The sequence below is a fragment of the Passer montanus genome, unplaced genomic scaffold, assembly GCF_014805655.1.
Source record: "Passer montanus isolate IOZ18808 unplaced genomic scaffold, ASM1480565v1 scaffold28, whole genome shotgun sequence".
Taxonomy (NCBI): domain Eukaryota; kingdom Metazoa; phylum Chordata; class Aves; order Passeriformes; family Passeridae; genus Passer; species Passer montanus.
Window position 1 is genome coordinate 2,221,451 of NW_024367483.1, and position 26,146 is coordinate 2,247,596.

Consider the following 26,146-nt stretch of genomic DNA (forward strand, 5'->3'; position numbering starts at 1 on the left):
AAAAAGGGATAACAGCCCCCAAACTGGGAAATCACTTTGCTGATAAAGCAGCAAAAAGGGCTGCAGAAAAGGGCATTCTTGCAGTTGTACCACAGAAAGAAACAGATTTGCCAGAGTTCACCCCAAAATACAATCAGAGGGATCACAAATTAATTAAGTTTCTTAAGGCTGAGATCAAAGAAAGTGGGTGGGCTGTAACCCTGGCAGGACAGGTTGTAGTTCCACCTCTGCTCCTTCGAGAAATAGCCCAGCAGGAGCATGAGAGTACCCACTGGGGAACAGAAAAGATTTTAAAACAGCTGAAGAAAGTAGTAATAGGGAGAAGAATGATTGATATTGTACAATCTATACCAAGCAAGTGTGAAACCTGTTGTTAAAACAACCCTGACACAAGCAAAAGAGTTGTGTTAGGGGTAACAAAGACAGGAGATTTCCTGGGAAATTACTGTCAAATGAATTTTGCTGAGATGCCATGCAAGGAGGGATGGAAATATACACTGGTACTGGTGGATACTTCAGTGGATGGCCTGAAGCTTACCCCTGTCACACCAACTCCTGGGAAATTACTGGGAAATTAATTTTGCTGAGATGCATGCAAGGAGGGATGGAAATATACACTGGTACTGGTGGATACTTCAGTGGATGGCCTGAAGCTTACCCCTGTCACACCAACACAGCAAGGGGAGTAGTGAAAGTTTGCTCAATCATGTCATTCCAAAGTTTGGGGTTCCTTTGGGAATGTCATCAGATAAAAGACCACATTTTGTTGTGATGGTAGTTGGGGAAGTTAGCAGGATTCTGGGACTTACATGGGACCTGCACACACCACACAGGCCCCAGGTGAGTAGCAAAGTTGAACGTATGAATGGAACCCCCACACCCCAGATTTGTAAAATTTGTCACGAGACATCCATGACAGGGGTTCAAGTCTTGCTGAGAGTCCACATACAGCCAAGGCAGAGGGACAACACAAGTCCCCATGAGATTATATGGCAGGTCACATCATGTTCCATGTGCCCTGGAGGAAATTCGTAGGAAAGGTAAAACTGATTTGCAGAAGTACTTAATGGCTCTGAGTTCCATCTTGCAGAAGCTCCAGAGATTTGTTGTGTTATCCAAGCCAGTAGGATTGGACACACCAGGTCATCCATTCCAGCCCAGAGACTGGGTCTGTATCGAGTGGTGGGACAGTGACCCCTAGCAAGCCAAGTGACAGGGACCACTCCAAGTTTTACTGACCACCCTCACTGCGGTCAAGGTTGATGGCAAAGAACCATGGATCCACTACTCCAGAGTGAAGGAAGCTTCTGCTCCCAAAACCATTAAGAAGACAGAGACTAGTACAAATCAGGAGGATGTGGTTTAAACTGATTTTTACATGTCTGTTGTCTGCCCAACTGGTAACCATGATTCAGGGTTCGCCCCATGATTTGCACAGGACTGTAGTCCAAAATATGTCCAAAGTTCTTAATAAGAACAATTCCCGGATCTGTACCCAGTTACCACCTCTAGATGGGGTACGAACAATATTTGATCATCTTGAAAAACCAAATGGGAAGAAGAAAAGATCTCTTAATCCCCTCACTGAGTGTCCCACACTTTTCCATGATACAGTCAGAGCTCTCCTTCCCTCTTACGGAATGGCTGAACTGGAGAGAGGGATTATAAACATCTCATGTCATTGTACATATTGAGCAGCATACTGCAGATGCAATTTCAGCCTTACAGAGGGAAGTTGACAGTCTGTTCTGTACAGTTATGCACAACAGGATAGCTCTCCTTTTCTTATTTGTTCTTATGTAGACCAAAGCAGGAAAGTTAAGAAGGATGTGGATGAAATTTGGGACTCAAATTTTACACGAAGTAGCTTCCAGAAATGACACCTTGAAATCTGACCATATCTTCCACACCCTCACCTCATGGTTACCAAACTGGGCCTGGACAAAAGAAACATTTATAATAACTGTAATTGTAGTTATCATCTGTGTAATAGCCTGTGGATCGACTGGTTTTGTAATCTGGTACTGTGGGTAATACAGAGTAGAGACTACACAGAGCCTTGTTAATCTCTAAAATGAAAAAAAAAATGATGCCAAGATGATTTTTTGCCTTTAAGTAGAGACTACACAGAGCCTTGTTAACCTCTAAAATGAAAAAAAAAAAATGATGCCAAGATGATTTTTTTGCCTTTTCTTGTATATACCTTTTATACATCCTCAGTATTCTTAGCATGCATGCTTGTAATTCCTTCAGTCTGATAACTTAGCACAGCCCTAGTATTTTATTAGGCCAGGAGACCAAACATCCTAATGGCTGGAATGCCCTACACTATCTTGAGAGACCAAGGCCTCCTCGAGAACATATCCTGTAAAGTAGATTTGGGGCATCCTTGTTAGCTATGCTAATTTGTAAGGTCTATAAATTGCAGACACAATCTGTTGTGTGCGTGCATTGTGGCACATCCACCTTGGAGAAATGGTGCACCATAAGGATCCTTATTAAAATACTGAGGTAAAAAAACCCTTAACTGTGTCTGACTCTCAATTTTGTAAGACCAAGAAAAGGCATCAACAGAAGCACAGCAGAAAACCAGATCATATTTCAGTGGCCTCTTGATTGTGCAGCTTTCAGCAGCACACCATGGTCTAGAGATCTGAATACAGCCATGGATTCTGCACATTCATGGTATGGCAGATGTCAGGCTGTGCTTGAGAGGAAAAGCCCACAGAGAATTCCAGAACCATTTAGGTTGGAAAAGACCTTTAAGATCATTGAGTCCAATAATTAACTAAGTTCACTGCTAAAACATGTCCCTAAGTGCCACATCTACACATCTTTTAAAGACCTCTAGGAATGGCAGGTGAATCAATCCCTTCCATGGACAGCCTGCTCCAGGACTTGATGGCTCTTTTGGTGAAGAAATTTTTGTGAAACCATTAGCAGATGGTTTTGTGAAACCATAAGAAGACAGATGCACCTAAGGATAGGAAATCTCTCCTTACCTAGCTGCAGTAGTAGTAACAAAGAGAACCCTGGTATTAGTGTAGATCTAGGCAATGATAAAAAGTTATTGGTCTCAGTGAGGCACGTGCTCAAGGAACTACTGCTTCCACTCATAGCTGTGCTTCCCACTGCTGTATTTCAGCCAAGGTTTTATATTATGCAAATTAAATGGCAATCTATAATTACATTCCAGAAGAGGTCATAAAAAGCACTTGAACTGTTTCAGATCACATAGGGAATTCACTCTTGTTGGTACTTCTGTATTATATAATTGGGAGCACTAACTTTTTGGCTGAATACTATTGCATGGACCTTGGTATTTGCCAGAGATCTCAAAGACTAGTTAGTCACTGCCTACAAAACCACAGCAGCTAATTCAGAATTAATTAACAGTGGACAAAGATGTGTCAGGCTTTTAAAGACAAATTTAGCTGCTCCTACCTAGCCCTGAAAACCATTAGCAAATGAAAGGCTAAAGGTCTGCTCAAGGGTACTTAGATCATTTTTGGTTAAAGCATTTAATCACTTAATGTCATCAGTGTAGCTCCATAAAACAATGGCATGGTTTGTGTCCCATCTGGTTATCTTTAACTTGCCAGGCCATCAAAAGTTTATGCTGGTTCAAGGAGGAATCGGACAAGTTCATGGAAAAGAAATCCACTAAAGATCACTAAATCTACAGAAATTATATCCAACACAGGATGTTGCTTCAGGAAACTTGGTGACTTGGTACAGCAGTGAATATTAGGGGGAAATATCTTGTTTGCCCTGTCCTTATTCAATCAAGGTTGTGCTCGAAAGCCCTTGTTATAAACTCAGCATAGTACAGGGATCCCTGGAAAGATCCTGCTTGGCTGTTCTTCTGTTTTAGAGCTCTGCTAATAATATGGTAGAAGTTCTTGTAGGAAACTAGAGAAAGGATTTTTTTCCCCTACCATCTTCTCATATTCAGAATTAAACTAGGTAAGTTTATGAGAAGAATACTATTAAAGTGCCTTTGTGAATGATGTTGTGGCCACTTCTTTCCAGTGTTGTGTGCCCAAGATATTCTGGCTACTACTAAATCAAAGCTATCCAAAAGGTAGAAGTTACAGAGATCTTATTCCAAGGGGAGTCTGTGGGGAAATCCAGCAGTGTGATCTCTTAAATGTTTAAACACATTCATTCAAGACTTGAAGCCCAGATAAATGAAATAATCAAAATTGCATAGTTCTCTCTCATACACATGAAAATCCATTTCTAATTGTTCAGTAACATCAGCAATATGTACTGTCAATACTAATATTTTGACAATCAATTGTTTTGTTCTTTGCTGTAGGAAATGGACTATGAGAATAATCGCTTTCTCATGTACTTTTGGTTAATGCTTTAAAATCTTCTTTACAGGAGAATGCAGACAAACAGCTTTGGAGGGAGAATTGGGTTACTCTATTAAAACAGTGGAACTTGTAGGTTAAGTAACATTTTCACATGGGATTCTTTTTAAAAGGCCACCCATTTAACCAAGGCCATCTGTCAGCTGTGTCCCTAATAACTCTAGTGCTGGCTGAAAGATTGTTCCCCAGAAAGAAAAAGATGCTGGTGGAAAGTCAGACCCTGATGCAATGTACTGGAGGATAATGCAGCCTTTAGAACAAAAGCAGAGAATGAAACAAAGAGAAATTAAACACATTTGGGTCCTTTGCAGAGAAAAGCTGATTTGCTGCTGTTAAGCTTTGGGATCCTCTGTGGCTTGGATTTTGCAGTCTTCTTCCCAGCTCCAAATCAGCAGGACCTTGGAAATGAGGATGTGGGATGCCAAATCTTACCCTGTACAAAGAAAACTGCCACACAAGATGGATTCCTCCTTGTTCCTCTTCTTCCTTTCTGATAACACACTTGTGCCTGTCTCACAGGATTGTCACGTGGATCCATTTGCATGTGCCAGTAAAGATCTGTGACGATGCAGAGGACACTGTGCTAACACTAGTGTTGCAAGAGGATGCTCATCAGGATTCCACAAAATTTCCTGTCTCCTACCACCAGGCTTCCCTCCTGCTTTGTGATTCTTTATGTCAACAATGGAGCAACTGCTCTCAGCTGAGGCAGAACAGGATAGATGCAAACAACAGCAGCATATGCTCCCCTCTTACCAGGGAAAAAAGTGTAGCAGCTGAGTTTAAAACAGACCCTCCTTGCCACTACCACTAACAAGGTACTTTATTCTGTTTCCACTTGATTCTGAACTGCTTCCTGAGACTGGCAAAGCACCAGATGAAATCTGTTTCTTTTCCTTTGTTATTACAAATAATTGTGCACCAGCACTCAGACTGTTTGAAACAGCCCACTCAATAGCCATTATTTTCATGAAGGAAAGAATTTGCTTGCACCAAACTTGGACCCACAACTTTGAACAGAAACACAGAAGTCCTGAGTGACACAGCACCTCTGGGCACCTCTCTTGTGTCATGTTACCTTGCTTTGCTAAGCAGGATTTTATCAAGACTTGGAGGGTTCCGAGTGGATGATTGCATGAGAAGTGATGCAGGAGGTTAACAGCTGTACACCTGCTGCAAGGCATGCAACTTGAGGGGACAAAAAGCAGCTTAAACACATCAGAGGAGTCTAGTTATGTTACTTTTCTTCAAAATGTGATACTGTACAAATAAACTATGACCTCCCAAGAAAGAGGAATTTTTCTTGGATTATCCCTGGCAGCCATTGGTCTGTTCACATAGTATTAGATTAATCTAGAAACAGGTTGAGGGACCTCACATGGCAGCTGTGAGCTGTCTTCCTGGGGGAAGCACTGACACTTTACCCACAAATATACAGGTAAAAACCTCTCAATCATTATTCATTTTCAACCAGCTACTTGATTGGAAGGCAAAAAACAAAGCCAATCTTCAATATCTAAAAGCATTAAATGTATTCCAGAAAGGGAACACGCTGCATCATCACTACAAATAAGTTGCCATTCACCTCATTTAGTGCCATAAAAAAGTCTTCTGTAGCTTTATAGTATAGCCACTCTGCTGTTTAGGTAATGGAAGTCACTTTGTAACATTGGCATAGAACTTTGGAAGGCATTTCTGCTTATTGTGATGGGAGTTAGAGGGCAAGAATGCTTGGAACATCACAGCAATAATCTGGTAGCCTTGTAGCACTCCAGGTAAAAGAGCTGTGAGTGGGTGTGAGTGGGTACATAACTGCATATTTATGAGACATTCATAAAATCACAATGTGAAAGGTCTGGCTATGAAAAATTAATTAATACTTCACCATTTCTGTTTTGGGAACATTCTATCAATACTGTGCAAACTATAAACCCAGAAACTGGAAAAACAGGACAGTGAACCAAGGGGTGTGCTGAAAGATGCTGACAGCATGAAGTCTACCAGATGAACAGAGACAGACAAAGTCTGTTTCTTACCTGTTATGTTTTCTTGAGACTGACATTTGTTGCCGACGATGAAGACGGTGATGCTGACTGTGAGAACTGTGTAGCACTGCTGTTGGCCATAGGCAGGTGAGGAACAGAATTTTCATGACCAGGACCATCTCTTCCAAAAGAGAAATGCACCTGATCACCCAATCCACCTTGCTGACTTCTTATTTGTTAGTGATTTTACCCTTTAGAAACAGCATAGTAGACAAAAGATGCACCTGAAGCAAGGCATCCCTGAAGAGAGACCGGGGCATCCCAGTTCTGATGTCGTCGCCGAGTTCCCCTTGTATTTTGGCAAATCATAAATATGCCCTCAGCTCTACATCCCTGCAGCATCTGCTGTGCACCCAGAAGCACCTTGTTTTCAGCACTGTGGTAGGTAGGGCAGTTTGCTTGGCCAGGCTGCTTTCCTCTGATCCATTGCTGCCTCTCCTTCAGCAAAGGCGCGGTTTTAAATTCTCCATCACCCGCTCAGTAACCTCTTCAACATAGCCTGTGCAGGCAAAGTGATGTCAAACATTTAATCCCCCTTAAATCCCACACAAAACCATACAAAAATCTGCTCTAATGACAAAGGTCTCTAAATTAATCTTGCTTTCTATATATGTGTGTATCTGCTTGAAATCATCTTCTGCACAGATCAAGCTCTTTTGTTAACTGGCTACATTGCCCTGTCTTCCCAACCATTAACATCAATGCTGGCTCTGTCAGCCGCCAGCATTTTGTCAGTACACACACACTTCCTTCTGAACAGAACAATATCACAGTACAAGCCCAAACTAAAAATGAACTCCTGTTTTGATATTCCCCAATACTAGGAAATACAATTTTCCCCCCTCTCCTTTTTCTTCTTCTTTTTACTAAGCTCTGCAGCTATTTAATTCACCCTAAATTTACAAGGTATGCACATGTCTAAGATTTAGTATCCTTCCACAAACCCTAATTTTATCTTTAGTTCATTTAGCCTGCCTCTACCTGCTCAACAGAAGGCTGAATTGCAAAACATTTTATTAACAAAATGTGGCTTAAGCAATAACTTGTACACGGCAGCTAGAAACTATGGTAAAATTTCTTAGAGGCTTAAAACTGGACAATACTGGGGACTCATCTTCTTAGCTGGCACAGTCAAATTTATCCTCTTCAAACCATCAGCAAGTTCAGTTTTTATGAAAAGTGACAGCATACATTTCTTTTTCTTTATCTGAAAATCAGAGACATGAAACTGAAAGATCAGGAAATGGAAATACCCCACCTCTATCTAACAGCTGGAGGAGTAATTTGGGTCTCCGATTAGGGAGCTTCTTCTTAAGTAAGACAAACCCAGGAATAAAACCAAGCCCAACACCGTGTCTGCTGAGACTATGAGCACCTAACAAACCCTGGCACAAAAACCCTGTCATGTGGGCATCTGCATCCTCAGAAGCTCCCTGATATTTCCAACTAACTTCACCTGGGCCAAGAAATAATTCTTAGGTGTGGGTGATTTCCAGGTGGAGGTTACCAATGGATATAATTCCCACATTATTAGATTGAACTGGGTCTAAGATCAAAGGCTCCCAACTCTACTATCCATCTCATTCAGCTGTTTTATAGTTTAATCCTTTCCTGTTCAGCAAATTTAGGGAGGACCATTTGCAGCCTGGCCTAGGGACAGTTAGGAGTGCTTCTGGGGTATTCCCAGGGTGGAGTTTCCAGACATGGAAAACATGAGCTGCAGTTAATAAAACCTGTAACAGGTTCCATTAATTTGCACTATCATTTGGTTGGGAAGAGGAAAATAAGGCAATAACTCTAATGAGAATTTATTTCAGGTGGAGATAAATACAAGTTCCTGAGCCAGTCTGGTCAAGTTCCCTACTGTCACCCAGCCTACAAATATCCAAGTATTAGCCCACTGATTAAATTACATGTAAGAAAAAATCCAAGGGTCTTTGGGTCCTCTTCTTTCTCCACCCAAGCACAGACCCAAGAGTAGCAGCAAATTAAATAAAAAGCAAACAAAACTGGAGGCTGTGTGATAAATATGTCACCACATTTCTGCATGTTGGGCTACCTGCACATCCATCAGAGTTAACTCATTTCCAACCATTTTCCTCAGCTATAAAAACATTTCTATCCTGTCTTCCCTGCTAATTCTAGTTCCCATTGTTTCCAGATACTGTGGAGAAAGATGTGTTTTGGATGTTAATATAATCCCTAGCTGAAACCACTGGTTGTTATCCCCACTAAGCAGGAGACTTGGAATGGGGAGAGAGAGGATGTTCTGGGCGTTGAGGTTTATCCACCAAGAGCTCTGTAGGGTACCTGTGGTTACATCATGTCATGCTAATGTAGAAACGTGATGATTTTGTGTGCTGACCTCAAGGAACTCAAAGGAGTCCATTAGAAATAAATAAGCAAAGATTGCTTTGTGGATTTATTTTCCAGCTGGGAAAGGGAGCACTTAGAAGTGCTGCTGCTCCAGAGACGTGGCTTTGCAGGGTGACTGGCATGTCCCTGGCCAAGCTGCACATGGATGTCCCTCCCCCCAGGAGAGAGGAGTCTTTAACAGAGACAGGAAATTAGAGGCTGCTTTCATCGAGCTATCAGCACCCTGCTGCTTTATTACTCCGGGCTGTAGCAGCAACTTTACCACTAAGCTGTGCTGTTGAAAAGACTGCTCCATGGGGAATTTCCAAAACACGCTGAATGCTCCTTTGACTATCCCTGCGAAAATCAGCTTTAATTCAACAAACTAACTAACTAAATAAATAAAAGGAGAAAGGGCTGCATGCACTGACATATTCCACCACCTTCACCCATCTAATGTCATAAATATACCTTGGGAGGCCTTGCCTAAGCACACTGAAAATCTAAGCACTATCCCTCTGTCCTATGGCATATTTCCAGGAACAGCCTAGCCCACACACATGGAGGGGTGCCTCTCCTGCAGAGGGGAATCAAAACCACTTCCACTGATGGGCATAAATATCAGTGAGGGCAAACCCACAGCAACAGGGTTTCTTAATGCTGGACCTGTTTTCATTTCCTCTGGGGAAGGGAGCATTACATAGAGCAGATTATACCACCACTATAAATTACCATTAAGAAAACAGGTTAATCTCCTAAGCATTTGTCAGTAATAAATTCCAAAAAGATCCCTCTCTGGAGAAGAATAAAAACAAGATAACACACTTGCTTGTGTTGGGCAAGTTGCTGATCAGTTCTTGTGTTTAGACACAGAGCACCGTCTCTTTGCTATCAGTAAAATTATTTCTTTAAAATAATCTGTAGCCTCTTAAAAGTTTTCCATGCTTATCTTCCTGGGACTAAACCTGGCACATGGTAACAGTGCATCAGCTCATTGAACAGTTTGCAAACAAGCAAGCAAGGAAAAGAAGCAAAGGTGAACACACCACCTGGTTTCAGAAGAGGAGATGCCTTCTTTTAGTCAGCAAAATAAAACATTCCTTCTGGTAACTGCAATCTGGAGCTACAGACCCCTCTCCACCACAGATCACAGAGCAAAGCAGATTGACAACAGCTACTGCAAAAACAAGAACAGAAGAATAGCAGGGATGAAGACATGCTTCAGAGACTCGAATTTTGCAGAAAATCTGATCTCACCTAGCAGCCATTTTAAACATATGGAGATGAAAAGACCACAGCACACTAGCACTTTTCAATCTATTAAAAACAAATTAGCTGCAGTGGGAAGAGATGCAATGTGGAATGGGAAGTGTAGGTTTACGTGGAAGTATTTTTTTACTCTCCTAATCATGGAATGAAATACAAGGAAGAAAACATTAATAAGTCTCCTAAGAGGCACTCACTTCTTACAAACAACCAGCAAATCACAGAAAGCAGATTAACCACATCCATGGCTCTGAGAGTGTGAATGCAATACAGCAGCACAGGAATAGGCAGCATTCTGCTTTTCTATGGTAACAGACTCAGCGCAGAGCACTCACCATTTATATCGTGGTGACTTACAAAATTAATGTTAGAATTAAGGACAGTTTGTCCTGCTTGTATTAACACAAATGACAAACCATGTTTTAGGAATTAAGATAACCATTCACTTTTCCAAAAAGGATGAAGTGGGAGGAAAGCAGAGACTGGAAATGATGATTCCAGTTCACAGATCTCGGAACAGAGCAAGTGCCTTTTCTTCTCATTACAGAACAACCAGCTGTTATTTTTCACTAAGGTAAAGGGCAGTTCATTAAAAAGTAAAGGTCATCTAAACAATTTCCTGAACACAGCTCTCGTGTGATGAGGTCTCCTTGGGTGTCCAAGAATCCAGTCACAAACAGGGCATGCAACCTATAAAAAGTCTGCAGCTTTGAGAGCAGAGCTGGATAGTTTCCACTAAAATTGCCAAAGACTGGAGACCAAATTCCATTCCTGAGCCTTTACAGTTTCTTACTGTCTCTGTCCACTGCCTATCCATCCAAAGGAGTGTTTTAAAACTGTAGTGCAGGATCCTCACAAGACTATAATCCACCAAAGGCAGGCACGTATTTTCCCATATAAAACAGCCTCTAAATACCAGGCTTGAACAGATTACTCTGTTTGGCACAAGGGTCTTTTCTGCTTTTTCTTCAATTTACAAAACTCAGGCTTCTGTTTGCTCTGGAGCTGTGTTGGCTACACACTTTTTTTGTACAATCAGACATTTGGTTGGAAAGAGTGACAAGAAAAACAAAGAAAAACCACACATTTCCCCTAGCTCTTTGCATTCCCCATTTCCAGAGTCTCTAAACCAGGGATTCTTTCCCTTTCATCATTCTGCCCTGGACAGAACAATCACTGAATTAATTTCATCCCTAAATCCCTTTACTTAGCTTCTAAAGCAACAACCTTGAAAGACAATCAGTTTTGCTGCCTCTGATTAAGGAACATCTGCATATTGAGGGTGATCTCTGAAAAAACAAGCAGCCACATTTTATCCAGATTTACACTTCCCACAGCCTCAGTGGCAGAAAAATTTGCCTTTCTGCCATCTCACATTGACCACAGGTCACAGACCACAGCTATCCTACTCCTGCATGTATGTCCTTTCTTTCCCAAGAGCAGTTTCTAGAGTTTGCTTGTTTATTTCTGTAGGATTAAAAAAAAAAAAACCAAAACCAAAACAATCTTTTAGCCTCTTTCCCAAGTCAGAAAGGATCAAGGGGCTGACCCTTAAGCCTGAGCAATTCTCAGAAAGCAAGTGTTTGCAGCAGCCCAGTGTATCCCCAAGAAGAAGGCTACTTTGCCATATGCATGGCCTCAACACTGTGCTTCAATCCCAAAAGCAATGTACAGTGCATGGAATTATTTTTTTCCCCTGATTTCCCTGGCATTCTGGTCAACAGGCAGAGTCTCTCTTCAGTGCTTATCAGTCAGATCCTGATTGCTACCTGAAGTTCTTTTAGCTCATTTCCTCCCACAGACTGTAACAAAACAATTCAGCAAGTGTTTACCCTTTTCTTGCTGCCAGGCTGATGTGTATTAAGTGTTTTTTCTAGCATTCCCTGTTTGCTGCCCAGGAATCAGCAATATATCTCCAATGGGAACTAATTTATGAAATGTACTGGATCTCTACAAAGCTCCTTTTCTGTCACCAATGAACATAAGGAGAAAAAAAATTGTTGAATAGTGGGGAGAAAAAAGTGCCTTTCAGCTTTGGCACTGCAAACTTTTCTCACCTTACAGTGAAAATAGAGACAGATTTATTGATTAAAGTCTGATCTCTACAGGTCGCAGAACAGCTTCAAAAGCCATCAGGCACAACTCTCAGTGGCTGTTTTCCAGGCTTTTCTTTTCCACTGATATCTTCCAGAGAAACATATGTTAACATCACAGAGCAGGTGCTCATTTCAAAGTGGGAAGCCAATTTTTATTGCATGAATTGTAGTCCTAAGTAAATACATATTTAAGTTTACATATATTTGAGATTTAAGAGGAGGTAAGTGCATTTGGGTTTTCTAAGGCTTTAAAACTCCTGCTTTTCTAGTGGCTGACAAAATAATGTAGTTCTAAATCAATAAACTTCTGAACAATTAACGTTAAAGTCTTGAAGGAGAGAGAAGCTGAGTGATGGAACAGCAGCACAGAAGGTTGGTTGGAAATCTGCTCATAGAATCACTGAATGGTTTGGGTTGACCTTAAAGACAATCTCATTCCAGCCCCCTGCCATGGACAGGGACTCCTCCCACTAGAAGAGGTGTCCAAAACTCCATCCAACCTGGCCTTGAGCACTTCCAGGGATGGGAAGCCCAGCTTCCCTGAGCAACCCATTCCAGTGTGGTCCCCATGCTCACAGGAAGAATTTCTTCCTGAAGCTCCAGCACTTGTCCAAACTCTTGTGCTCCTGTTCATCGTTTCCCTGTTAAGATAAAGCCCCACAAATGTCTGGGCTTGGAGATACAATGCAGGTATGGTGGCTGTGCCATGTTCCATCCTTAAAAGATACATAAAGTATCTGAGAACAGCTGAAATCCTCAACAAAATGGAGCACCTGCACTGCAAGATCACCCTGCTGTGATGCCTTCAGTGCAGAAATCCTGATCTGGTAATTGCCTTCAGATGCAAGAAAAGCTGAGGGGGATTCTGGAATGTGTCGACATGGATTTCTCTAAGACAAAAAAAGTCACCCAGAGAAATCCAAAGTGACAGGTCTCCCAGCTCTGCCTCCCCATCCTTGGATGCCGTGACAAGACACACTAACTCCTTTTGCCCCTTTTTTATTTTTGTGAGGGAAAAGCCCCAAGGCTGCTCACTGTTTCACAAACCCTTCTGTTGTCCACAAAAATCAAATTCCCTACCTGGTGTGCAACACACCAGTGATTCCACACTGACATTGGTGTTTACCTCAGGGCTATACAAGCCTGGCTGCTCCCAGGTATTCCAGAAATCCAGCACCCAGGCTATCAAAACTTTTCAGAATTTATGCATATTAGCAAACAAAGGAATTAATGTTTACAAGTTATATAGTTATCTTATTAATTAGCATTGTCTTCTCTCAGTTAATGATTCTCTCGCTTCCGATGCTAATTAGTCCATGTGTTCAGCCTTTCCCTTCTTTTGGGTCGGTGGTCCCAGAGTCAGCGGTCACGATCTGCCCTTGACGGGATTACCTTTTATCCCTCTTGAGCTGATTTCAGCACAATTGCTGAGCTGGCTTTATTGTTTTTTTCCTTATCTCATGGGTTCTGCCAAGTGTCCCCGTGGCCTGTAAATTCTGCATTCTCTGAATCCGCTGTCAGACATTCTTCTTCCCGAGCTTTAACCTCCCCCTGTATCTCAGAGCACTAAAACACGCCGAGCCCAAAAACCTAAAGAAGGCAATTCTACCGACAATTCATTTGTCTTTCTAACACCTGCTCGGTGGGTGCCTGTTGGCTGCTCTGTTTCACGGATTAAATCTCATTTCTTGATGGGTCAGGCTTGAAAGTTTCCAAAGATCGAACATCGACGAGCATCCCTCCCAAAAAAAAAAAAATTTTTTTTTTTTTCTGTTTCACGGATTAAATCTTATTTCTTGTTGAGTCAGGCTTGAAAGTTTCCAAAGATCAAATATCGATGAGCATCCCTTTCTAAAAAAGAAAAAAAAAAAGAAAAAAAATTAATTTTTTTTTTTTGCAACACTTTTCCACTAAAACGCGGCTAAACCCACACAGCAGCGCCGTGAGGGAGCGCGTCCCTGCCGCGCCGACATGGCGGCCGTTCCCTGCCCGCGGCCGCGAGATGGCAGCGCCCGCCGCCCCAGCCGCAGCCCCGCCGGCAGCCGCGGCCCGGGGCTCCCTCCGGGAGATGAGGATGAGGGCGGAGGGGAGGCCCTGTCCCGCCCGCGGCTCCGCTGGGGAGGGTGGTGAGGGGCGAGGAGGGAAGGGGAGAAGGAGAGAAAATGGCCGCCGCAGGGAGGGGAGGGCGGCCCCGAGGCGCACCTGAGGGAGGGCGGTGTGGGGCGAAAGGCCGGCGAGCAGCGAGTGTGAGATGATAAAAAGTGAAGGGGGCAGCAGAAGGTGATTCTCACAAAAAACGTGGTTGTGAGGCTGGCTAAATATCCAAGATGATCCAAGAGGTTCCCACTTCACGAGTCCGTGTCCAGCAGCCTGCTATTCTTCACAGTAGCTTCCCTGATGCTTCCTACAGAGGCTGACTTTCAGCCCCTTAGCACAAAAATAAAACATTGTGGCTGTAATCTCAATTCCTTCAGTAATCCTTGCTGTATTTAATGGTGTGAGAGACCACTGGAAGTCATTTAAAATTGAAATAAAGATAGCAGCTTCGTAAAGTATGACAAGAAGATAGGGAAACCATTGACCTTACTGGAAATAAGACCTCTAGGAAAAGTTGAAGGCATTCATTAATAAGAAATGAGCACACACACCTTCTCCCCAAATAATTCAGTATTGGGAATAGCCCGTTTACTTTATGTGCATTAAGAACGTTTCAGTTCATAGTACAGAGGAGGAGTGTGCTTAGGAAAGGTGCTCCTGGCCGCAGCCTGAAGCAGTAGCATCCATAGGAGCCTGCGGCTGGAGCTCCACAGCCCAGAGCAGGGATAAACACCTCCCTCCTTGTATTAGTCCTGAGAATGCTGCTGCCACCACTTCTTCCTGCCATTCTTTGTGCTTTTTTCATCCTTATTTATGTTTACTTTATGTGCATTAAGAACATTTCAGTTCATAGTTCAGAGGAGGAGTGTGGCTTAGGAAAGGTGCTCCTGGCCGCAACCTGAAGCAGCAGCATCCATAGGAGCCTGCGGCTGGAGCTCCACAGCCCAGAGCAGGGATAAACACCTCCCTCCTTGTATTAGTCCTGAGAATGCTGCTGCCACCACTTCTTCCTGCCATTCTTTGTGCTTTTTTCATCCTTATTTACTTGGGGTTGCTTGTATTGGAGACCTTTCATATTTTAATTATTGGCTGCAAGAGGTCCCAGTTTCTCCGAGTCCTTGTAATTCACGTTGCACGTAGGGTGACAGAGCCCCAGCCCAGATGCTGGGTTGTGCCATCAGGCTCAAACACATCCTCCACAATTGTATAAGCTGACCCAGACACAGTGTCCTAGCACCGTATGGCCCCTGCCAGGTTACATAAGGTGACACACCATCTGCACTGACATCTGTGACCTGCTGCAGGTGGCATCACTGCAGCACATGCTGAGGAGGGGAGGAGGCTCCTTACAGCCCATGGGTTTTTTTCCCCCACTTTTAATCTGATCACCTTAGCACAAGGCATCCCTAGCAACTCAGTAATGGCCTTTGTCTGTCACCAATACTAGCAGGAGTGATATATAAGATATATGTATGGTGGAAATAAACACTACAGATTTTTCTGATGTGGAAATAATTTGAGGGCAAACATAGTAGGCATTTTGCCCCCAAATTTCAGAAGTTCTCAAGTGCGAAAATTTTTCAGGTAAGAAATGCTGTTTTGCTTGCTTCCTACTTACTTTGTGAGTCCTGAGTAGTCATGTTTAAGATTAAGATTTTCCACTAGAGTGGAAAAGGAAGAATGAAAAAACAAGAGTAAACAAAGTTTTATTTCACAGGGTGTGTGGGTCTGCCAATTATTACATTATAGCCTGTTCTAGACCCACAGTGTTGAGAAAGGAAGGTGATAAATTTGCTAGGTGTTCCTGTGGCATTCACCATAGTGTGTGGACTTGGAGAATATGAAGAGAAGGAAAAAGAAATGTTTGGGAAACACAGAGGTACTCCAGCACCCTGAGATGGCAGGAATGAGATTAATACTGCTCTGATGTAGGAATGCATGTGCAAACTCTGGCTGAGACATTTCCAGAAGTATGAGCTAGTGCAGACCTTACATTGAGTCCTAGTAAAAAATAAGGCTAATTTTTAAAGGCTTTATGCCTCTTTTCCGTAAACACTGAGTTGATTAATACCTGTAGCAAAGCCCTGGGTTTCACAGGCTCAGGGATTCGGCACCTAAGAAACCTCTCCAGTATTTCTGAAGCTGATCTTTTTCTTCCTGTAACAAAGGAGCTTCTCTCAGCACACGGAGGACAAGGGCTGTTATCCATGCCCACCGCTGTGTAACTCACTCGATCAGCTCCAGGCAGCAGGAGATATCTCCCAGCCCCAGGGCAGGCAGAGTCTCCAACACACCAGAGTTAAAATCAGCACCTTCAATCCACTCCCAGCCCCTCACAGCGTCTCACAAGCACGCTCCTTGCACTGGATGACTGGGGGTGTGGGTGCCTCCCACCAGTGGTGACAACGAGGGGTTTTATTCATAGGTGGTTTTAAGACAAAAAAAATCACACTGAAAATGTGTGTGGTGAGAGCATCCCCGTCTGCATCGTGTGAATGTCTCACCACTGCACCCCGAGAGCTCTGAGCAGGAGGCAAGAAGCTCAGGGCTCCAGTTTGCAATTTGTGAAATGTCAGGGAAAACAAAAGCTGATTCTGATTGTCTCACTGAAAAAAAAGAAAAATCTCTTTTCTGCCATTCACAGTGCTGCTTCTACCTCTTTGTTTTTCAGGCTGCAGATCAAGGTGTTCAGCAGTAGAGAGAAGGGCAGTGTAGAGTCCAGCATATCGCAATTCAAAGAGAGAGACAGGGTCAGTTATTAGACCCTGGGCAGCCTGCAGGGCTTTTAGCATTGGGTAAGGAAAGCTACTTTCTCTCCTGCAGCACTAAGTGAAAATGCATAATTTGTGGTTTTTAGGGTATTTGTAGTTGAGAGATTGGGCAAACATAAACTGCTTGGTGTCCACAGTGTTTCCAGCCCTTCTGTTGTCAGTTCCCTGATCCTGCAGAATCTTAATTCCAGTTTGTATCAAACCAGTGTAAAAAATGTGTATATTAACACAAATATTACTTCTAGAAGGCAGCTATATCACTACTGTTAAATACTTTTCCTTACTAAACTCTAGATCAGTTGTGCTTTGACATGAATCCTTATCCATTGGAGGAAAAAAAAAGGGTTTAGAAAGATTGTACATCACCTAAAGTCAGCCTGAAAGTGCAACTATGCAAATTGAAGTAAAAAGCAGTCGTGAAGCTTAACATCCACTGGCAATGATTCACACTTCTGTTTACACTTTGAAAATCCTCTTTGCCTTAAATTTTCTCTTGGGGACATGTGTTTTTACAAGACAAATTCTCACTTTCATCTTCTCCTGCCCAGAACAGAGCTACTCAAGTAAAGGCTGTAACTCTCAGCAAACCCTACCAAGTATAGAAAAGGATTAGGTAGGGGTGGTACTATTTGCCTTGTCATCACTGAAAATAATGCATTTTCATTACACTGGGATATCCTGCTTTTTAAAGATCTTACACAAGACAAAGGGATGATTTGTACCATGCAGGTAAGAGAATTCAAATTAAAATAGGCACTATAGGTCAACAATAGTCATGCTGAAGTAAAAGCTCGTGAATCATCACTGTCTTACACAGTGTCAAAACAAAACAACTTTTCTTTCTCTCCCTTTTTTATTTAATGAAGACAGAGTAGCTGTTATTAATGTAAATATTCAAGAGAAGAAACAGAAGAAGAGAATTCAACAGAAGAAACAGAAATATCATCAAAAATCCATTTTACCTTCTCTGCTGATGGTGGGAGGCATTAAAACATCCCCTAAGACCCAAAACAGCATTCTGGCTGCTGGCTTTCATTTCACAACAGATGTAAAATTCTTCTTTAGCCCAGTGGGTTGAGTAACAGACTGTAAGGAGAAAGGGCAGAAAACAAGTGCAAACACACTTTGAGTAAATGGGTACATACATGCCCAGTAGATTCAAGTATGTCAGGCCAAACCCATTTCCTATTTTCTTTAATACTGAGTTTTAGAGATAAAACACAATACTTCTTGATTTTTATTGGAGTAGTAGAAGGCAAGTGATTTTCTTCATGTCCTCAAAGCCCCTTTGTCTTAAAAGTATTGATAAAAATTAGTCTTTTCAACCCAGGTAAGTTTCAAAAAACTTTAGTTAAGGACCAGCAGCAAGTCAAGATCAAGATCAAAAACAGAAAATACAGTTTTCATCAAAAGGAAAAGCCTTTCTGGAGGCTTAACTGGGCTGATGGAAGAGACTGTTCTCTCAGAAGTATCTGATATTAAAGGGTTTCCATCATGAAATGAGTTGTTAAATAAACAAAATAACAACACCTTTTCTAAAATTATTTGCTGTAGGGATTAAAAAAAAATAAAAGGAAAATGGTGTTCTCCCACAGATATCTCTCTGTTCAGCTGTGAAGGCCAATCAGGAGGAATGTGCCTCAAAAGCTAAACTTCTGATGGTTCTTCTGATAAATGGAAGAGTCTGTTTCATTCAGAATTTTTTCCTAAATTTAGTCTGGCCTGCAACCAAGACACAATTTCTCCACCAGCTTCATGAGATTTCCTGCCAGTTAGTATCACAGCACACCTAATGAGCATTGAGAAGTCTGAGGCACAGTTCCCTGGAATTCGACAGACTCCATGGTCATGAAACTACACCAAAACAACTCTTAAATTTCCACTGCAAGCTTTTGGTTCCAGTGGATTTCAGGAGGTGGAAGTGTGGGTGAAAACCCTGGGATGTTTTTGTCGTCATTGTAGGAATCACACTGATTACAAATCAGTGAAAAGAGCCATTCTGTTTTTGAATTGGAATGGAATTTTTATGCTGGATAGTGCCTGGATCCACGTGTCTTTCCCTGTGGGCTGGGGGTACCTATGACCACTTACTTCATCCAGCAGCATCTCCTCCTCCTCAGAGCCTTGCAGGAATCTCTGGGACAATCCTCTGACAGACTTGCTGGCACAAAGCTGCCATTCAGCTCTTGAATGAATCATGGACCAGGCATCACCAGCTGAAATGCAAGGTACAAGAGGATGGAGAAATTGAGTCCACGTCTGCTTGTACCTGCAATAATTAGACTGAGTGGGGCTAGGAGAGGCAGAATTTGAGAAGAAAAGAAACATTGTAATCAAACAGTTGGAATTGGCAGCTTTTTTGCACAGGTCACTTTTAAGAACACTTGAATTCCCTAGTTTGATGAAAGACATTTACTTCCTCTTCCTCAACTGCAGTTGAGGAGCAGGTGGCTCCCAGGCAGAGAAGGGACAAAACTCACAGGCCAGGCAGGTGTGGGACATGGAGCAGCAGCCTAAAACTCTGAAGGATGAGACCCTGAAAGTTACACAACCCCTCAGCAGCTGCAGAAGCACCACTCACTCTAGAGAGGAAGCTGTTCCTTTCAATGATGAAAAGCTGGTGAGGGGAAGGAGAAGAGCCAAAGTTGCCAGTGCCCCTCTCTGTTAAACTATCACAGGACTTCTAAACCTCTGCAATTAAGAGCTTGTATCCTATTAGTACCATTATTCTTAACCACGGTGAGGTAAATGAAGCCTAATGGTAATGCTTCCATTTTATCTCTATCCTTTTTAAATGTACTTTTAATGTCCAGGTTACTTACTGGCAAGTTTGGATGTCCACAGGACCTTAACACAAAGGAATTCTGTGTCACAAGCAAAAGAGGTAAACAGAAAAGCTGATGAAAAGGACAGCTGTAACATGAAAATCTGGAGGATATCACAGAATAAGATGTTCTCTTTGGAGTGTATCCTTGGTACAAGCTCTGTTGGTGATAGTGTTTGTTTTTAAGGTGTACTTAACTCCTGAAAGGAGTCTTAGTAGCTCTTGTTTGATCAATGACTGGCCTTATGCCACAGCATCACCATGAAGAGGAGGCAGAAGTTATATTCCTTCTGAGAAAAACCACAGGCTTTTGTTTTCCTTGTTGTGAAGAGCAGAGGAGGTTCCAGTATCTCACAGTCTGGCCATCCTGGTGCCTATACATGAGAGGATTGTTAGTTATTTTTGAAACCCCATAAAGCAGTTATTTTCTAGTAATTTGTGATCTGGTAGATGTTGTTCCCAGCTTTCAGGAGGTTCAGTTTTCTACAAAGGTGTCAGTTGTGTTATGAGCTTGGTCTTTTCAACAGCTAAGGGGAATGTAATCCATTTTGCACTTAAACTCTCCCTCCACCTTTCCATGTCCTAATGTGCCCTCCATGATTTTAAATTGCTTAATTTTCTTTGCTTACAAGTGCTCTACTTCTCTAATCTTGGAAAAATTGCCCTTCATCACGCTCTACCTTTCTGACTTGCAATAAATTAGCTGCTGACTCCTTGACAACAAAATTGATCGTGTCTCCTCAAGCTGTCTCCGTATGTCTCAGGCAAGTTCGTGGGATCTCGTCTTCTCTGACAGCTCACGTCCTGGTTTTCCTGCAGTACCCTCCAACAGTGACTGCTAAGTGAAAGGAGACAGTTCTGGTGCTGCTTTACCTGCCAATTTCAGGAGCATTTGCTTCCCTGGCTATCAATGATGGCTTTTTATCCTATTCACTTCACAACTTGACAAATCTAAACTTTTGCAACTTCCTAATTGTTTTTTCAGTCAATATCAGTGCTCCTACTTGCTTCCCATATTTTCCAAGAGGATTTATAGCCATTAACTGTTCCATGACAGAGGCGTCTGGCTGCAAATCTGCAGTAGGGGTAGAAGAGCAGCCATTCCTAAAATTCAGCTCTTCAGCCAAACCTGTATTTTAAGAGGGTTTTAAAAAGTGTTATTATCATAGCCTGGATACTCTTACCTAGTAGGATCCAGAAAATATGAAGGTGAGCAGACTACCAAAATTCCTGCTAATTAGCCCAAGCTGCCTGCAGTATGAGTGGAATATAGTCTGAAATCATTTGGCTTTAGGAGGCCTGTTAAACTTAATCAACTGTTTCATTAATTGCCTTGTCACTTTTTGACCCACAGGGATAGAGTTGCTGTTTCTGCAGATAGCAGGAATCCAGTACTAATGTCAAGTCAGCAGCTTGGACTAAAACAAGGGATACTTGGGTGGAGCACAAGGAGAACAAAGTTTGTACTGTCTGCACGTAGACCAGAGAACAATCAGGTTTTCTCAGAGGTGAGAGGCTTCACTCCTGCAAATTCAGGTTGAAAAACTCTTTTGATTAGAGTTAGAAAAGGAGCCATGCCCAGCAAGGTTCTGTCTCCTCACCCCCTATGGAGCAATAAATCCTCTAATGCCACAGAAGTAAAAAAACCCCCAGCTTTACCAGTGCTTTTAGTACGTCCTTTCTTCTAAAAAAGACTGTAACTTGTTCAAAATTCTGTTTGCAATCAGCTTAGCAATATTCTCCCTGCTCCACATGCACGGGAATTCTCCCCCACAGCCACCCTGCGAATTCCTTGCCACTCACTGTGCAGCTCTCAGCTTCTTGAAATAGCTCCCCTGCTCCCAGCTGACATTCCCAGCCCACAGAAATCTCAGTATTCCTGTGCAGCTCCTCTGCTTGGGAAATCTAGAAATAACACGTTGTTTTACTATTATCTTTGCAAGTTTAGGTGAATATTCTGGAGATAGTAAAACCAAGAGAAAACTCCTGCGTGTGCAACAATGAAATTCAACAATGCATAGCTGAGCTTTTTAGCTGGGCTCACTTGTCACCATGGGGTTAAGTCCCCAGGATAGCTGGTGCCTCACGTAAGGGGAGCCTGGATATTTTGGCCATAGACTTGGAAAGGTGGCTCTAATTTCAACTAAAAATACATTTGCATTCCTTCTGCCTTATTCTTAACCACACGCTTCCCTCTCACAAAGGCACAACCCTTGTGCGCTCCTTTCTCCCTTGCCCTCCTTTCTCCCAAAGTCTGGGAGCCTCTTTCCCAGCTCCCACTCTCAAGCCCCACATTTCTCCCAGATTTAAGTCCCCAAAATCATCAAAACTCAATTGATTTCTCCTTGTTTACACAAAGCCTGAGAAGATTTCAGAATTTGGGGGTTGTATTATGCAAAGTACATTGTTGGGTAAGATGTTATATTAAAATAAAGTCACAGAATTTTATTCCATTTGCACTAAAGTTTACAAATTTTTTGCAACTCTTGTTTAACCAAGATAGGTATCTTTCTGAAAAGTATTTAATGACATGAAATACTAAAGTACGTTGTATTGAATCACACTAAATACAATGAAGTAAACCTTGTTTATTACTAAATTAATCACAAAGTGTTCCTTTTACCCAGATTTAATCTGGACAGAATATTTTCAGATTCACTATCTCAGAAGCTCAGTATCACACAGAATTTGCTAACTTCTGAAGAAACAAACAGGAGTAAAAGGCTAGATTATCATACCTTCTTGACATTCCTTCATGCTTCACATCTTCTAGGCAGAGATGCTGGGCATCAGTTCTTTCCTTTAAATTAAAAATCAAAACAAACTAAACAACCACTTTTCCCAGTGTTTGGTTTGGAAGGACTAACATATTTTGAAAAATCTGCCTTAATGTATTGTTTTGTTGGGTTTTTGGGATTTTTTTAAATGCTCTTGCCCTGTCAGTAATTAACAGATCCAAGTAATTTTAACTGGATAAGTTTTTCTTTCTGTTCTGTTTATTTTCTTCTATTGTACAGCCAACCTCATAGTTGGGTGCCAATTCATTCAAAGCTATTCAGTATCTTTGCAAGCTTCTAACAATAATGTTTTCTTCAGTGATTATTCTTGAAGAAGGTAATTTATATTAAATGTTCTTCAGGTCTACTTTCCTACTTTTTGTGGTTTTATGAGCTTTTTCTCAGTCATCCAGAGAGAAATGAGACATGTAAGTCTTCAGAAAATAATATTTATTAGGATCTACAACAGGCCACACAAGGGATATAATTTTGAAACCAACAATTATAAAAGTTTTATATTAAAATATCTCTGTAAATTGTAAGTAAAGTCCATTGGGATTTTTTAAGAATGAAAATATTTTTCCTGGATAAAACATCAGTGACACTGAAAGAGCTGTGTATTGCCTCCGGGGACCCATTTTACTGAAAGCAAAGATAGGGAGTGAGCAGCTGGCTCAGAATCATTGAACAGGCTTGGAAAATCCTGCTCTTGATACAGCTGATTTTGGCAGTAGCTTGAAAAGTCTTGGTGTGATCTGGTACCTTTTATCACTGCCAGCCATGACCACAGCATTTCCATTTCCCAACTTTTTGGCAGCATTTGTAAAACCCTTGATATCTGAGAGTGCAGTTGCTGAAAGCTTGAATCAAATGCTGCAGGCACTGAAGAGTCTCCCAAGAGCACCATGTATAAAATGCAAAGTCATTATGTGTACATATCTATAAACCAAACCTGTGCTCCATCTTGCTTTTCTCCTTGGTGTTCATCTGCATCCTTCAGTACATAATTATCATTTTTGAGTGTGCATTTCCTTACCTATCAGGGTGTACCAGCTTTGGCTCTCACAATACATTTCATATTAGCTGTCCTCTATGTTTGATACATCATTTTAGGAATACAATTATTTTTTGCTGATATCTCCACCACTTTGATTCATAAAATGAATTAAAACCATTACAACAGGAGGTAATTTATGAAACACTAAATAAGAAGCTGTCCCCCCACCAAGAGCTAAGACAAGAACAAAAGGAGTAATCATGGGTGATAATTGCATTGCCTCATTCTATTTTCTTCTGAAACCTTATTACAGCTGTCCCAAGAAAACATGCATTATGCAATCCAAGTAATGAAAGAGCAATTCTAAAAGCTATAAAAATCTAGAGTTGATCCTTCACTCCTTGGAAATGGGAAGGTAATTGCATTGGTGTGCCAATTCATGATCATCATCACTGGGTATCACTTCCAGCCTCAGACTACCAACCTCTCCCTTTCTTAAGGTGTTGGAAGAAAAAAAAAACATTCAAATATTGCAGTGAGACCATTCCAGCACAAATGTGATTTTCATTCATCATGGGTCTATGGTGAGAGAAAAATGCATGCAAGATCCAGTGGCTAAAAGCTGAAGAGAAATTCTGTGGCCTGGAGCAGGAGGATTACCCCTGGTACCTTCAAGCTTTAAAATCCTTTAAACCACTACCCAAGTTAGGAAAACACTAACATCTCTCCAAGCATTCCTTCCAAGCCACAGGAAACTGGAATGAGAAGAGGATACAAATCACAAGTGGTTCCATACATGTAAGTTTTTGGTGCTCCTGTGACCACATTTCATGGCACGGGAGTTACCTCAGATGGCAGCACTGGGGTTGCTCCAGAGGGTCTGATCAAAGACCAGACCTGGAAACTCTTCACTCAGCAAGCCTTGGCTTTGCAGCTACTGCAAAGACAGCAGAAGGAAGTGAGAAGAAGCATTGCTGTTCACCAAGGGGAGTGAGGATAGCAAAGATAAGGGCTGAAATGCTTTCTGACTGAACTGTAATCCTGTGAAAGAAAATGTATCAACTCTGCTAGGGAATGGATGAAGACAGGGCTAAGAAAGGAACATGAAACAGTATCTCAGGTTATCTATTGTTATTTCGACAGGCTTTGTTGCAGGTTTTGCTGTTTTTTTCTTCAAGATGAAATAATTAGGAGACTAAATTTGGACACCAATCTGCCGCTTACTGCTGCTTCTGCTACTACCATGGCCCCAAGCTGATGGTACAACAGCAGGAGGCCAACAGCCAAAATGCATCAGGAACTCAGCTGACATCAACATGTCTCTGCTGAATGTCTTGGTGCAGATCAGCAGTACAGATATTTAACAGTGACTTGTCTGTGCAGACTACATTTAACAGGCTAGAAACAATACACCAGCATGCAGTACCATAAACATGGATTTTACAGCAGAAAGAACCAACCAGGCTCATCTCTTGAACAAGAGGAAAAACAATCCTGAATTCAGCTATTGTAAATACCCTAGAAAAGGGCCATGATTATTCATTTTTACAAATAAAAACATGGACTGATAAGTATAATCCCCTCTTTGGACTAAAATTTAAGTTTGCTTGGTGCTGAGGTAGAAGAGTTCCAATAAATGTAGAAGTGTGTGAGAAAATGGTGTCTAGGAATTTATCTTCCTTGATGATAGATCATTATGTATATGCAAATCATTGTGCAGCGAATAGAAGTTAGAGATTATTAAAAATAAAAATAAACATGCAGTTTCTCAGTGATTTAGTGAAATTCTGTACTCTGAGTATAAGGGCAAGTGATCCCTTTATGCAAGAGAGTAAGTAATACATCTCCTACCAGGCCCAAGAGATAAACAAGTCATACTCACAAAAATGTCCAAAAACTGGGGATCCAAACATGTTTTGATTTTGTGGGATTTCTTGTGAGATTTCTGTCCTGTGCCTTTAAAAGCTGGCAGTTTAGCAAAAGCATCAAGCTGCATAATTTCCCACTGGCTAGAAAAAATACTGCTGATGAGCTCTCAAGTGGAACTGAGCAAAAAGCCTTATCTCATGCAAACAGTGAGATGTGTATTTTTGGGGATTTTTTTTTCCCCTCTGTGTTATATAATAAGAAATCAGGTGTGTTTTCCATGGAAATACTGATTCCTCATTTCAACTGCTGGTTTTTTAAGAGCTGCCTTCAATGTATATAGTGGTTATAGAATTGAACATTAATCTATGAAAAAGGCCTCGAATTTGATTACTGCACACTCAATGCAGATTAATGAATCTGCAGATTCAGCTACACAAGATCCCTGTGCTCATCCTTCAAGCAAGGATGTTGATAAATGAAAAAATCTGGCACATTTATCCTGGACTTTCCAGGTTGTACTGCACAAACAGATCAAGTGGAGCCCAGAACAAGTGGGAGCATCCTAAACCCACCATCCCTTACAGCTCAAACCCACAGCCTTTAAAAGCAGGGCATCTCTCAGCTGGTAACTGCATTTTTTTGGCCATAACAAGAACCTGTGTTCACAATG

The 26,146-nt window shown here is 41.7% G+C and overlaps 1 protein-coding gene across 1 annotated transcript in view; it reads right to left on the reverse strand.

Moving 5' to 3' along the window:
* The window catches only part of GABRR3 (gamma-aminobutyric acid type A receptor subunit rho3), a 32,394-nt gene extending 21,946 nt beyond the window's left edge, over positions 1–10,448 (reverse strand). The window contains exons 1-3 of the mRNA XM_039713119.1: positions 10,381–10,448; positions 9,829–9,956; positions 6,416–6,923 (exon numbers count right to left, since the gene is read on the reverse strand). Coding sequence (XP_039569053.1) covers positions 6,416–6,543 — 128 coding nt within the window. The 5' untranslated portion in view covers positions 6,544–6,923; positions 9,829–9,956; positions 10,381–10,448. The remainder of the gene's footprint in view (positions 1–6,415; positions 6,924–9,828; positions 9,957–10,380) is intronic.
* Positions 10,449–26,146: the final 15,698 nt, after the last annotated feature.